The 15,769-nt window shown below is 34.8% G+C and overlaps 1 protein-coding gene across 1 annotated transcript in view; it reads right to left on the bottom strand.

Annotated features, from left to right (window-relative positions):
* Positions 1–15,769, bottom strand: part of KCNT2 (potassium sodium-activated channel subfamily T member 2) — a 224,905-nt gene that overhangs the window by 91,010 nt on the left and 118,126 nt on the right. The window contains exon 11 of the mRNA XM_045876372.3: positions 13,916–14,024. Within this exon, the coding sequence (XP_045732328.3) occupies positions 13,916–14,024 (109 nt within the window). The remainder of the gene's footprint in view (positions 1–13,915; positions 14,025–15,769) is intronic.

Here is a 15,769-nt window from a genome sequence, read left to right on the forward strand (position 1 = left end):
ACACAGCCTGCTTGCTTACCGAAGACCATACATTTAGCTTTAGTTCAAGTGCTTTGTGCCCTTATACATTTATATAGCACCACTCTATCTATCCCTTTAGTTTAGAACACCACTGTGAATTTCCAAGGAAAATTATATACCATAAGTATTAATATTTTGGAAGATAGGAGTTATAGAAGCTCCTATTATTATTATTTACATTTTATCATTTGAGTATTTTTTTGCCCTTCTAAAATTATTTGTAACTAGGAGATTTGTTTACTGTCTCCCCATGTTGTCATTTAATTTATTCTCAAGGTATGCAAGCTAATCCTACCATAGACAAAAGGCATTTTACTAATAAAATAAATCTACTAGGTGAAATTTATAATATGTTCCAAATCAGGCCATGTTTACATTGTGTCCTGCCCTGTATTGAGTACTGGTCTTTTGTGATCAGAATGCATTCATGCTTTGCATGTTCCAAACTCCTAACACAGTGCCTTATACTGTGTGGATGCATGTGATTATTATTTATGAAATTAATTAACAGCCCAAACATAACATTATTTTAACTCTACTCAGTGCTATTTTTAGCATATTATTTCATCCAAACCTTAAATTTTGACACCCACAAAAAAGCTTCCAAATCTTCAGCTTAATGCAGTTTTGAGTATTTCTTAATGACAATGTTACCAAGATTTATTACTATATATCATTGTAGGCATTATCTATGGACTGCCTTCTCTGAAGTATGAGAGGAAAGAATTATCTCACAACAGACTGCCCATAGGGGCTGTTCATATAATCATACTGCCATTTTTAATTCATCTTTGGAATTCCTCTTTCATAGTTGTTCTGTAATTCCAATGTCCTCAGAGCAAGGTTTGTAAAGTAAATATGTGCATCAGGCCAGACGTGAGACAATGGGGAGTGTTCAGCCTTGTGGTGAGCTGGCTGTTACATGTCTGAAAAAGGCAAATTCCAAGAAAACAATTCAAAAGAAAACATATTTACATCAGGCTGGTAGCCAAGTAAAACTTATCTGCTAGCATACTTTGGTCCATAGGTTGTTAGGTTGCAACCTCAGATCTACTAGTTACTTTGAAAGTGAGTTAAATGAAGAAACAGGCAGACATTCTGTTGCGGAGGTAGTACGGTTCCCAGATTTTTATCTGGTTCGTTGCATGGTGTGGCAGTGGAGATTGTTCATACAAGTTCAGTCTCGATTGAGGCTAACTTTCTTGCTCTGCGTTATCCATATTCCTTCATACTTCTCTTTACGATTAAACTTGTTAAATGGATACTCTTGTCTAAAGTTAAGAATCCTAGTCAATACTGAGGTTTTTCCCCCCCCCTTTGAACAAGTTTTAAGAAATTTTTCTTCACCATTATTGTTGTGTAAGTTGGCAAGGCTATGCATCTAGGTATAATTCTTTTTCATTCATTATCATTTACAAGCAAGAGACCCTGTCAATTTAAAGATTTGAATCTCCCTTATTCTGTTTTAATTTCTTATATTCTATTTTCTCTATGTTCTCTGGAAGTCCCACTAAATCAGACATTATTTCTCTTGGATTGATCTCCTGTATTGCAAATCTTTTTCTTACACATTCTATCTCTGTACTTTCATCTGAAATCCTCAGGATTTCTATGATATTATCTTTCAAAACTTTTTTTGAAAAATCTTTATTGAGGTATAATTGACATATAACATTATACTAGATTTAGGTATATAACATAATGATTTTATATGTGTATATATTGCACAATGATCACCACAAAAAGTCTGGTATCCATCCTCATACATAGTTATGTTTATTTACCTTGGGATGAGGACTTCTAATATCTACTTTCTCAGCAATTTTCAAATATGCAATACAGTATTATTAACTATAGTCACCATGCTGTATATTACATACCCATGACATTTATCTTATAACTGTAAGTTTGTATCTTTGACCCCTTTCACCCATTTACCCACCCCATGTCCTCCACCATGACAGCTACCAATCTGTTCTCTGTATCTATGAGCTTGGCATTCTGTTTTGTTTTGTCTTGTTTTGTTGAAATTCCATATATAAGTGAGATCATATGATATTTGCCTTCTTCTGTCTGATTTATTCCACTTAGGGTAATGCCCTAAGGTCCACCCTTGCTGCAAATGGCAAGATTTCATTCTTTCTTATGGCTGAATAGTATTCCATTGTTTGTGTGTGTGTGTGTGTGTGTGTGTACATACCACAACTTATTTATCCATTCATCTATTGATGGACACTTATGTTGTTTCCATATCCTGGCTATTGTAAATAATGCTGCAGTGAACATGGGGATAAGGATATCATTTCAGGTTAGTGTTTTCGTTTCCTTCAAATAAGTACCCAGAAGTGGCTGGATCATACAGTAGTTCTATTTTTAATTTTTTTAGGGACTTGTATATGGTTTTTCATAGTGGCTACACCAATTTATATTACCACCTTCAGTATACAAGGATTCCCTTTTCTCCACATCCTCTCCAACACTTGTGATTTCTTGTCTTTTTGATAATAGCCATTGTAACAGGTGTGAGGTGGAATCTCATTGTGGTTAATTTTTATTTCCTTGATGATTAGTGATAGTGAGCACCCTTTCATACCTGTTGATCATCTATATGTCTTTGAAAAATACCTGTTCAGATCCTCTGCTAATATTTTAATCAGGGTTCTTTTTTCTTTTCTTTCTTTCTTTTTTTTTTTCTATTGAGTTGTAGGAGTTTATTGAATTTTATTAAATTTTAATTTCAGCATTCTGTCAATTTCAAAAGATCTTTTTTACTTTCTATTTCTCCACCATAACTCCTGTTCTTCCTAAATCTAGAATAATAATTATAATAATTTTAAGCTATTCTAGCTTTGTGTACTTATTTATTATGGCTTTTTTCTTATTATTAAAGAGAAGATAAGATCCTTCAGAAATATAACCAACAGAAATCTAAGTTAAAGATTCTGAAAATTTAAAATTCTACAAATAAAAAAATATCCTCAGTACTTTATTCCTTTGAATAGCCATCATCACCCTTTTATAATTCTTTAATATTCTTCTAAGCTATTATTTATACTTCTCTAACAAAAATACATTTAAAATATTTACTCATTTACTAAGGGTCTCCTTGCTTCAAAAAATATATTTGATTCTATTTTCAAATGTGTTTTTTTTGTTTTTTTTTTTTTTTACTAGTGAGTATAAAACCAACCTTCCCTATAGATCCAAAACAATTCCAGTGAGAATAGAGATAGTTGTTTCCATCTGGCTGGATTTATTTCCCTCATTTCATGCTGCATGCTGATAGTCAGCAAATGGCAAGAGCCATATTTCAAAATTCTGAATACGAGATATAGGGATATTAAATGGATCCCTTTGTCTGTAAATGTTTTGTTAAGTGGCAGGTTACACCTTATGGTGAGTAAGAAGGGATCACGCTATTTTGTCTGGAGCCACCAAATGCCCAGTTATAGAATACTGACCCCCAACTCCAAACTATCTACTAGCATACAATTCAGACATTTTCTTCTAATTTGTTTAGGAAAAATCAGATTTTTCCCAGTGGTAAATGTCTGACTAACATTAACTTCAGGGGAATGGTACTGTGGTAGATGGAACAGGGGTAACTTGTTTAGTATTCAGAAATTCAATTAAAATTTGACTTCTTTTTCTAGAAATCTTACAGCCCAAAGCTTCGCTGGGGGATGCCATTTTGTCCTGCTGCATCACCCTCTAGACATCCTGAGAGGGCGTTTTAACAGGAAACATCCCTTTTTCCATCTCCCAGAAATTGATTGAAATCTCTTATGCCTTTCACTTCTTTTTTATTAATGAAAGCTTATCATTTTTTCTCTGTCATCATTTCAATGGAGTCTCATGAAGGAGAGCAGATAAAGGCATATGGTTCATAAACTAGTTTGAGGCAAGGGCTTCAGTGAATCATCTTTAGTGCACTCTTTACTTCATTTATTTAACTAATATTTGTTGAGCATTCATGCTGTGAAGGTATGAGTACAACAAGTTTTCTACCTTGAATGAAATTACAGCTTACTAAGCAAGAAAAAATAAATACATTAAAAGAAAAAGCAAAAAAACAAAAACAGGTATCTGGGTTGCTCTGGGTGGATGTTTGTTAAGCGTCCAATTCTTGGTTTCAGCTTAGGTCATGATCTTGAGGTCGTGGGACTGAACCCCCATGTCAGGGCTGAGCATGGAGTCTGCTTGAGATTCTCTCTCCTCTCCCTCCCCACTCTGCCTCTTCCCCCCACTCGCTCACACACTCTCTCTCTAAAATAAATAAATAAAATCTTTAAAAAATACACACTTTGGAGGAATATATTAAAAGTCCATACAAGTTCATAGAAATCACATTAAATTGGGGAGTTTAAAAATATTCATGAGGAGATAGAATTTTTGATTTAGCAAAATCCTCTAGAAAGCCAGAAGAAATGAATTCAAGGCAATGGGAACAACATTTTTAAAAAAGATGTGGAAATCACAAAGTATATTTAGGATCATGTTATTTGGAGGACACGATATATATATAAGAGAATCATGGGAGATGAAGATATAAAAATAAATTAGGACTAGAGTGTAGAGGGCCTTAAATTAAATGGACATATTTGAATCTGATTTGATAATGAATGATGAGCTATTTAAGGCTTTTCAAACAGAGGACTGACAGATGAAAGCAATATCCAGATATCTCAAACTATGTTTAATAAAATACTGTTCCAGTTGATCTTTTAATAGGTGGGCTTAGGAAAACATTTCTCAGGTAATCAAACAGATTTTAGAGACACCAAATAAAATGCTCTTCCATGGAGATTTTCAGTACATATTACTTATATAAAAGAAAAATAAAAGTAACCTTCAGAGGTGCATCATTTCCCTCTCTTGTGATTACCTCCTTTCAGACCTCCAGTCTTGTAGTCCTTTTTCAAAAATGTTTTGTCATGGGAGAAATGGAAAAAGCACCATTGGGGTATACAGACAACACCATCTCTCTCAATTTCCATGGTCAAAGAAGCAGGCTTCCACAGAACCAGCAGAACTGTTTGATAGTGGAAACAATTATAACTTATAGATGTTTCAATAAAACCTATGGTGTCCCCCAATTCTACAGCTGTTATGGATGAATTTTATGCCCTCCCAAAACCATATGTTGAAGTCCTAACCCCTAGCACTTCAGAATGTGACTGTATTTGGAGACAGAGACTTTAAAAAAGTGATTAAGTTGGGGGCATCTGGGTGGCTCAGTTGGGGGAACATCTGACTCTTGGTTTTGGCTCAGGTCATGATCTCAGGGTTGTGAGATCAAGCCCCACATCCAGTTTCATGCTCAGCACGAGTCTGCTTGAGATTTTCTCTCTCCTTCTCCCTCCGCCCCTCCCTTCTCTCTCTCTCAAATAAATAAATAAATCTTTAAAAAAAAAAAAAGTGAAGTTGAAACAAGGCTGTTAGTGTGAGCCCTAGTCCAATCTGTTGTCTTCATAAGAGACAGGAGAGACATAGGAAAGATCATGTGAGGACAGAAACAGAAGATGGCCATCTGCAAGCTAGGATAGAGGCCTCAGGAGAAACCAAACCTGCCAATACCTTGACACTGGGCTTCCAACCTCCAGGACTGTGAGAAATTAAATTTTTATTATTTAAACCACCCAGTTTCTTTGTTATGGCAGCCCTAGCAAACTAATATAATGGCCAGGAAAATCTAAGCCCTTTACAGCAGGGTAGTGTGAGGTGGGAAATTTTAGAAGAAAAAGTAAGAATTATTATGTAGTTTATAGATGCAGTGAAATTCATACTCTGTAGTGGAAAAGAAGAGAAGGATATGGGAAGGAAATATGTAAAAGCCCTTTTTATGACCTTCCTTTTTTTCTGGAAGTCCTAGCAGCAGTAAGTTACCAGGTTGCTAATGGTGTGAGGCATTAGGGATGGGAAAGAGATTTGAAGTATGGTGGGAGGGAAAAAAAAAAAAAGCCTGTTAATATTCTCAACTCTGACTGAAAGCACTGAAAAGCATATACATCTATCTATTAATGGAAATAGAGGCTCAGATTTAGGAAAGTTTTATCAAATAAAGTTCAAAATTTATACTACAAGTGACAATTACTCGAAATGGGGCAATCAAACATTAGAACTGAAAAAAAACAATTATGTTTTACTCTAAAGGAAAACCAAGTGCCTCTTCTTCTCGTGGACACTTTTATTTTTACTTTTAGCTTCATATGGGAAGAGAGTGACTGGATTAGATCTGCCAGATGACAAAATGTAATCTTCTGTCACAGTTTTGGAATGGGAAACTTCCAAGAGAACTAAAGGTAATTCACTTGAGCTTGCCCTGCCACCCCACACACATTTTTTTTTTCCATTTTCCTTTCTTTCAGTCAAGGGGGTAATTATAATCTGTTACTTTTTTTTTTTAGAGAGAGAGAGCGCACAAGTGCAGAGGGGAGAGGGAGACGGACAGAGAGTCTGAAGCGGGCTCTGCCTTGAGCACAAAGTCACACACTGGACTCCATCTCATAAACCTGACATCACGACCTGAGCTAAAACCAACAGCCCAGCACTTAACCCACTGCATCACCCAGGCGCCCCTAATCTGTTACTTTTAAGAAACTTTCTCTTCCTTTCTCATGGCAACTGATTCCCTGGGCCCTCTGTGACCAGCTCAGTATTATAAAGGAGAAAAACTCTCCAACCCTTCTCATCTCTACCTCTGTCCATGCTTCCCTCCCTTGTTTTGGTCCTTTTTCTGGAGATGGTAAAAGACATTCGATTTTCCTTTTCCCTCATCATAGTGTTTAAAATAGGGACTCCCCGGATGTTGGAATATAATAGACAAGGGAAGTCTCATGGTTAATTTTCATCTGAGATCAGAGAAACAATGAAGCCTTCCACATGGTCTAGCGCAGATCCCTATAGTTCTGCTTAGGTTCAAAGATACAACAAAATGGGCGCCTGGCTGGCACAGGAGGTAGAGCATGACACTCTTGATTTTAGGGTCATGAGTTCCAGCCCCACACCTTGGGGTGATGAACTTTCCTAAAAAAAAAAAAAGATATAACAAAATATTGTCGTATCTTGCTCTTTGTTTTCTCCAGATATACTTTTTTCCTGATGATTTTGTTTGGAGAATTCCTCCAGTCAAAATACTATTTAAAATATTTAAATCACTCTCAAATAAAGCTGACTAAAATGTTTAAAAATAAATATTTAATTCCTCAGGCTTTCCTTGTCTTTCACCACCTTGGCATCTGGAAGAGTACTGGTCAGTTATTTTGTAGGATGTTCTCAATACTGGTGTGTCTAGGTGTTTCCTCATAATCAGAAAATATTGTCAAGAATACCAAAGAAATTACGTCATGTACTTCTTTTTTTTTTTTTGTCATGTACTGCTTAGCACATCATAGGGATTACATGACATTGAGATCTCTTTTTATTGGTGATGTTTTCCTTTGTCTCTTGATTAAGACCGTGTCTGTCAGGTTACTTCACTATAAAATTATAATTTTTCCTTTCATAGTTATTAAATATTATAGACAGACATGTTGAGACCACACAATGATCCTGGCTCTCCTTAAACATTCACCTGCTAATACTAGCACCCCTTGGAGGATCGTGTCTATGACAATTGCTTGCCTAATGATGACTTCCTATTTCTCTCTTTCCTTCCACATTATTAGTTGGAATTCTTTGGTAAGAAAGAGCTAAGCTTCTTCCCCACTTATTTATTTATTCATTGCTTACTTACATCAGTGTATTTACTTGATTTTATGTTAAAATTGAATGTTATCATTATTTATTTTGTTTCTCAAATTGTCCCATCTTAGCTTGTTAGGAACTCCTTCAGGTTATTTATTGTGTCATTTTGACAAAACCCCACTCTTCAGAGCAACTCCTTACTTTCTGGCACCACGAGATTTTTCCAGACTCTTCTTACACATTCCCTGCCTGTATCCTGGATTCACCCAATACCCCAAGGAGCCCTGGATGTTTTTATTAGAGAACTGTGTTTAGTAACCAAGATGTGAGCATTAAATGTGCTAAGTGCTACTGAGTTGTCATTGCTCTCTCAGTAAACAGAGCTAGGAATTATATTTGTATATACTTACAGGCCCATACAGACACAGATCTAAATCTGTGTCTATCTTTGATATATATGCATTAAAAGTCATGAGTTTATACTGATTTCCAATCTTACCCACAGGAACTCTCACCGATTGGAGGAGGCTTAGGAGAAATAACAACTAAATGCAATGCAGGATCTTGGAGAAGATCCTTGAACAGAAAAGGGATATTAATGATAAAACTGGTGAAATTCATTTAGGCCAATAATTTAGTCAATTGTGTTGTACGAATGTTAATTTGTCATTTTGATAACTGTGCTATGATACTCTAAGATATAAGCATTAAGGGAAGTTTATATGGGAAGGGTATGTAGGAGCTCCCTGTATTATTTTTGTAAATTTTCTGTGAGTCTAAATTTGGTTCAAATAAAAAGACTAAAAAATAAGCCATTAAAAATGTAATGTGTTATCCATCATTTCCCAACCTTACTTGAGTACATAATTTTACTTTTCAGGAAAATTATTAACTTCCATCCAAAAGCATTATTAATTGTGCCTTGGAACACAATTTTGGCAATGATATGAAATAATAGAACCACTATTTATATACCACACAAAAAAATTAATTACAGTGCATTTGACTTAATGTGTTTCTACTATGGTTGAAGATTTCCCAAAACTATTAAGCAACCTCTGGTGAAACAGTTATTTGAGAAAACCTAAATTTCACTTAAATTTAAATGTACACTATTATAATGGTCATGATAGAAATTTGAACAAGACTATCTCTCTACAATTTTACAAACACTTTGCATGTGGTTAGAGGTATGATAAAATTTTGCAAGCTAAGGAAATAACCACAAATGAAGGTGTTCTTCTATTTTAAAAGAGACCAATTATATTGAAAACAACAGACAAAACTTAATAGTGTTAAATTTTCATTTTACAAAAAGCATTGCAGCAATACCCAAATCTGCAGTTTCCAGATCCCATTGATGAAAATAACACACTCACCCTGGTAACTTAATGGAGGGCTTCTTATGAAATAACCACCCCTGAGGAACATATTTACAAAACTGCAACTTTTTGAAATTGATTTTACTAAAATATAAAAGCAACTTTGCTTTCCCCTTACTTCTAATATGTATCTATGGAATGTAGCATTAGAATTTTTACATCTTTTCACTCATCCAAAATACTTAAGATACATATTTATATCATATATGAATTGATTTCTATTTGGGGCCTCCTTTTTTGTGGCCATGTAAATCAAAAGAAAATTATTGCAATATATTGTAATAATATATTGTGAAATCTGAAACTGCCAGCAACTGTTACCTGCTTACATTTATATAACTTAACCATTTTCTCTGATATCTGTCTTTATCTTTATGTCTTCTACATTTTAAAAATAATTTTACTGCATTTAATAATTTTCTTATTTAAATTATTTTTTATTTCAAACAAACTTTGAAAAGGTCACTGAAAACTTGTATCCTTTTTTTTTTTTAAGATTTCATTTATTTATTTGTCAGAGAGAGAGAGCGAGCACACAAGCAGGGGGCAGTGGCACACAGAGGGAGAAGCAGGCTCCCTGCTGATTAAGGAACCTGATGTGAGACTCGATCCCAGGACCCTGAGATCATGACCTGAGCCGAAGGCAGACGTTAACCAACTGAGGCATCTCAAAACTTGTATCTTTTAAGAAGACAAAATAATTTTATACCTCCTATAACTCTACTTGGCTTTCTCCTATGAAATCTTCCATGACTAAATAATATACTGCTGGAGAGTAAAATGCCTGACATTGTACATACTTGAGTCATCCTTTCCAAAATATATTTAATCCTAATCTCTGTAATACTTAAGACAGTGATTCAAAAGATTGGTCATGGCGAGATATATACCTTCACTGTTTATTGCTTGGAAGCATTCTGGTATATATTTGTTCATTCATGTCATTCTTTGTTCCAAAAAATATCCAAATGAAGTTACCAACATATTCTAATTTAAATATAAATCACATGTGTGCATGGCCTGAGTCTTCTCCATCACAAATACATATATGGTGGGTGACCTGCATTTGTCTTTAAAGCATCTCTCCTCCACCCTCAAAGTGTCTCTGACAGCAAATTTAAAAAAATGATTTTGATGCATATAGAATCTGACTCACTTGATACACATAAATAGAGCCAATGAGAGAACTAAAGAGTACCTACCTACTATGGTCTGGTATGGCTGTACATAATCCTCAAAACCAACCTGTGAAGTGACTTCATCCACTTTCATGGTTTCAAGTGTTCCATATGCAGATGACAGCCAAATTTCTATTATCAGTGTAGCTAAGCTCCAGACTGTATATTAGACATAATTTTGGGAGTCTAACAAGTACCTTAAATTATGTTCAAAATAAAAATTCTGATCTTCCCCGGTCTTCTTCATTGTGGTAAATCACCATTATATTCTTCTGGTAACTCTGTCCAAAAATTTGCAGTCATGCTAGACTCTTCTTCTGTTCCACCCGACATCTAATCAACAATTCCTGACAACAAAACCTTCAAAATACATCTAGAATTTGAGCACTTCTAATCACTTCCATTCTTGTGCCTCTGCCCAAGAACAAGGCTTAACTTCTCTGGTTTAGATTAGTCCCATAATCTCTTAATTACTTTTGCTCAACCAAGAAGCCAATGTGTTTGTTACTCTTATTCAAACGTTATCCCTCTTCAGCTCAGAATCTTTCAATGATTTTTCATTTGAGAGTGATGGGCACTGCCCTTCTAATGGCCTAGAAGACCATTGTTTCCCTGTCAGATCTCAGCTTTTACTCCCTTTCTCGTCCTTCCATTCTAGCTACACTGGCCTATCTGCCGTTTCTCAGATCATCAGATGTGTGTCCATCTGAGATATATTTTACTTATTTATTTTTGATCTGTCTCCCCAATTGTAATAAAAGCTTCAGGACAGCTGGAATTTTTCTATTGGTTTCCTTGTTGAAACCACAACACCTGGAATGGTTTTGTCACAGGGTAAGCATTAAATAAATAATTGTCAAATAAATGAATAAAGTAATGGATGAGAAAATTATTATCTCAAATTTTCCATATAAAATGATTGAGAATGAAATGGAATATGTAACTGGCTCAGTGTTAGTTAACTTTGCCAGTTAGTGAGTGAACCATTTCAAGCTGCCAGAATGGGTGGTCTTTTATCTCTGTCACATTTCCTCCCTAAATTTATAAGTCCCATTTACAGCATGAACACTACCAAACAGAGGGAATTTTAGTTGTGATTAGGTTATGCAGTTCCCAGAAAGTCCAATTTTAGTTGCTACTTTAATGAGAGAATTTTCTGAATCACGTATTTTATAATAATATGTTTGGTTTGGGCTCACTGATAATACATTAAAATTCAGGTAAAGGGCCAACTATCAAAAAGTATTAATAATTAACAACTATACTATAGATATACTAATATTTTTTAATAGTGCCAAGTTGGCAATCATCAGATTTGAGCTCTCTCTCTAATAAGAAACAATGACCTTTGTATTTCACATATAAAACTTAGGCTTTCACAATTATTTGCATGAATCAATATACCCCCAGATAAGATCCTTTGATTTATTTTTTATTCTTATGATACATAATCTAATTATTATAAAAGAGTAAACATATAATTTTAAATAAATATGTGTGTATATATGTATATATACATAGGTGTGTATACAGATTTTTTTAACTTAGATTACTTACATTGCTAACAGACATAGCTAGAATCAAGTTCATATTCTAATATGCAAAATATAATTGTATCTTAAGAAGTTAAAAGGCAATGGTTGGACTTCATGGAAAGTTTTAAATAGTCCCAGCTGGCAATACTTTGCCCCTTTGCCATTCCCCTTCTTCCTACTTAGAAGGAGAATAGCCTAAAGCAAAGCAGGTGTTTTGTGATTACAAGGAGAGCATCTTGAGGATTATGTTCTACAGCTAAAAATGTTAGAATTAAAAAAAAAAAAATGGAATGAACTAGGTGTACTGTTGAGTCAGACATGTTGCTCTAGATGCTGTGCCCCAGATTTTGGATTTATAAAATGGAGTGATGAAAGGATTCAGGAGTTAGATAGTGGTGATATTTCCACAAGTCTGTGAATATGCCAAGGAACATTAAATCATATGCTATAGATGGGTGATTTGTATGGTATATGAATTATGGCTCAATAAAGTTATTCTGGTGCACTGCAGCATTTATTGTGACACTTAGTTGTGAAGTAATTTTGCTAGTCAATCTTATCCATGGAAAATCCTTAATTATGTGGTAATAATGTCTTCAAAAACATTACTTTCTCTTTTAGTAAGGCAAAATTCATTAAAGTATGTTGGGAAAAGTCATATTTTAAGGATTGTTGAAATGTTTTTTGAACTTATATCAAGTGCAAGTTGTTCACTAGGGCAATATTGTATGCCAATAAGTAATATTTACTAGGACTTGAACACTGCAATTTAACCAGTATAATTAATGATGTATGTTAGTGTTGATGAGCCTCATTTTTATCATTTCTACAACAATAAAACGAGACTAGATATTCAGTTCTAAAGTGGTATGCCTATGACAAAGAGGGCATGGCAAAATAATGAACCCTTGTGAAGAGTTCTATGAATGTTCCATTAATTGGTGTTAACGTCATTTTGAGTATTTTACTTAATTTCATCAAAATGCTGCATATTTTCTCCAAAGAAAAACAATTTATTCATAATCCTGTTACATCTTTTCCATTGCACAAATTAAAGTTTTGTAAATGCATAGAATAGAAATATTTTCATTGAGAACCTTAAGAAAATTACTCCTCAGAAAATCTTACTATTTCAATAGAGCAGAGACATAATTAAAAGTAAGGGAGTAAAATCTACCTGAAAATACTGTAGGGTATTTTCTACTTTCCAGTTAGCAACCTACTCCATCTAGTACTAAATCCCAAAAAATTAAAAAAAAAAACAAATCCCCAAAAAGAATTTTCCTTCTTCTTGATTTGACACTTCACTTAAATAACTATCAATTAACTTGCTAAATTTAAATAATCATATCCACAACCACCACAGTAAAATTTACTTAGAAAATCAACATTTTGTCTAAAATACCAAATAAGGACTAGGAAAAGGTATGATATGTAATGTAAGATTTGTCTCTTCAAATAAGGTGGGGATTGTGTTCACTGATTATATTTTCCTTGATCATCCAAGTCAAATACAAACTCTCTCATAGAACAAAATGGTCTGATGATATAACCTTCCCTCATCTACCTTGAAATGCATATAAAAAAGTGATTTCTTTTATACTACTTGCTAATTTTATAATAATTGTAAAATTTTAATTTTGAGGTCAAACATATACATATAGCTTTGAAATAAAAACTTACCTCAGGAATAGAAAAAATGGTTTTAAGATCTCATACTAATGATTGTCATCATCCTGTTATTTAAAGTTTTATTTGCTAAGTATCTTGAAAATAGAAACAGTGCCCTAATCCTAGACCTAACAAATGATGTAGACACTTAGAATTTAGGATGAAACAAATTATCTCAGGATTAGTTAGAAAAGACAGCAAATAACTGACAATTTTTTATATGTCTTAGACCACCCCCCCCGCCCCTAACCGGTATTTGTCTGTCCATCTATATATCTATCCATCTGTCTGTCAGATGAAGATAACTCACACAAATACAAGTATAGGTACATATCTAGCTGTATACCTTGGCTTACTGTACTTCTAAATCACATAACTGCATTTATATTATTTTTTAAAAATAATTTAAAAATGCATTATCTTAAAGAAAATATATACTTACTGCCCTCTAGAGGTATGAACCAGTAGTGTAATAAGTGTAGATGTTGCCGGGCATATACAGTTTAAAGCTAACATGGCGTATTTAAACTCTTCTTCACAAACAACATGATCTGTTTGAAATAAAATAGGTAAATTAGAATAATTTACCATGGGAGAGTACTATTTTAAAATAATATGAAAAATAAAACAGCAAATAAAATTACAGAGGTTTCCACATAAACACACTTGTCTTTGAGATGTTTTTACATGTGCAATTTTCCCCAGGAAAAATGTTTCATAAGAGAGTACTAGATTATGAGTTAAGTGACCAAGAGGGAAGGGGGTCTTAGCCACAATTCTGTCTTTAATGAAATTGGCAGCCTTTGGCAAAATGTTTAATTTTCCTCTGCTTCATCTTTACAAGGAGGTGAGAGGTAGATTGGAGGAGCAGTCTGGAAAATAAATCAGAAATTGTATAAAGTCTCCTTTAATTGTGATAATTCAATGGTATGAAATGCAGTAGTATTGATTTACAGCATTATTGATTTATCAAATTCATAGTCACAGAGCACACAGAATTATTAAAAGACATGGTACATAACAATTATATAACAGTAATAGATTTTGTACAATCAAAACAACTATGATATCAGGTAATAAAAACTAATGATAAAAATACATTTAAATTTAAATTGTACTTTGACCTCAAGACCTACAGTCATAAATGCAAAAGATGATAGGATTCAATCAGGAAAGATAATAAATGGCAACTGAAGTCAGTGACATAAAAACAATAGAGTGTGCTAAAGATAGTAGCACATGAGAGGTTGCAGGCCACATTAAAGGGGAATGATGCTACTCAGCCCATGTCCATTACTTTCATACAGTGATGAGGGCACAGACACCATATATCCACTTTTCCATAGAAGTAATAATTTAGAGAAGTGATTAAGATATTGTTTACTTTGTGAAAAAAATAAAGTCCCTTCCCAAGTAAACAATTATAGCTGATATTAGAAATAAAGACAATGTGTAAAGTACCAAGAAAATAAATACTGCCAGAAAATAGTTTTAGATGTCAGAGGACAAGAGGACGCTATTTCAACTGGTCGCCTGAATTGAGCTGGATATCTACCAGACCACTCTGAACACACACAAAATCAGCCTGAGATGTAAGAAGATATATCTGGATCTCTAAAAGCAGAATATCTCTGGAGGTATGAAGTGGGGAGCTATGATTCCACAGGCAGATATCAGAAGATAAACGGAAGGGGGAGGGAGTTGCCATAAGCACTTGAGCTGGGAAGGTGAAATAACACAGGAGTGCAACAGCCTCCCGAGTTGGAGACCAGGCACAGATTTGCAGACAGTAGCGAGACTTCCTTCCCCACTGAAACCTGGAGCTGCACAGGCCCACCTGCAAACTGGGGGTGGCTTGCAGTTTTAGAAGCACAAAGGGCAGAGACATACCTTGGCCTGGAAGAGAGGACTGGGGGTGCTGCTGAGGGGTGCACAGCCCAGGACGCTGTGGGTTTTAGCAGCACAGACAGAAACAGAGACAGTATGACCTGGAGAGCTCACTGAAGAACAGACTGCGATCTCTCTGTTCTGAGGCAGAGGTTTGGATATGATCACTTCTGCTCTGACTCTCAGAAGAGACATGGAAAGCCACCAGGGAAAACAGCCAGAGAACAAAAGCCCCCCAAAAACAGTTTTCACTGAGCCCATCCTCCCCTGCAGGCGCCAGGACAAATCTGCCCAAACAGGGTTGCCTGAGTAACAGCATAGCAGGCCCCTCCCCCAAAAGACAGGCTGTATTAAGAACAAGAGGCCGACAACCCTAATGTCCCTATAAAACAGATGCATCTTGCTTGGG

This window comes from Mirounga angustirostris, unplaced genomic scaffold (genome assembly GCF_029215605.1).
Source record: "Mirounga angustirostris isolate CCGP_5_RB_7025 unplaced genomic scaffold, mMirAng1.0.hap1 SCAF_6, whole genome shotgun sequence".
Classification (NCBI taxonomy): Eukaryota; Metazoa; Chordata; class Mammalia; order Carnivora; family Phocidae; genus Mirounga; species Mirounga angustirostris.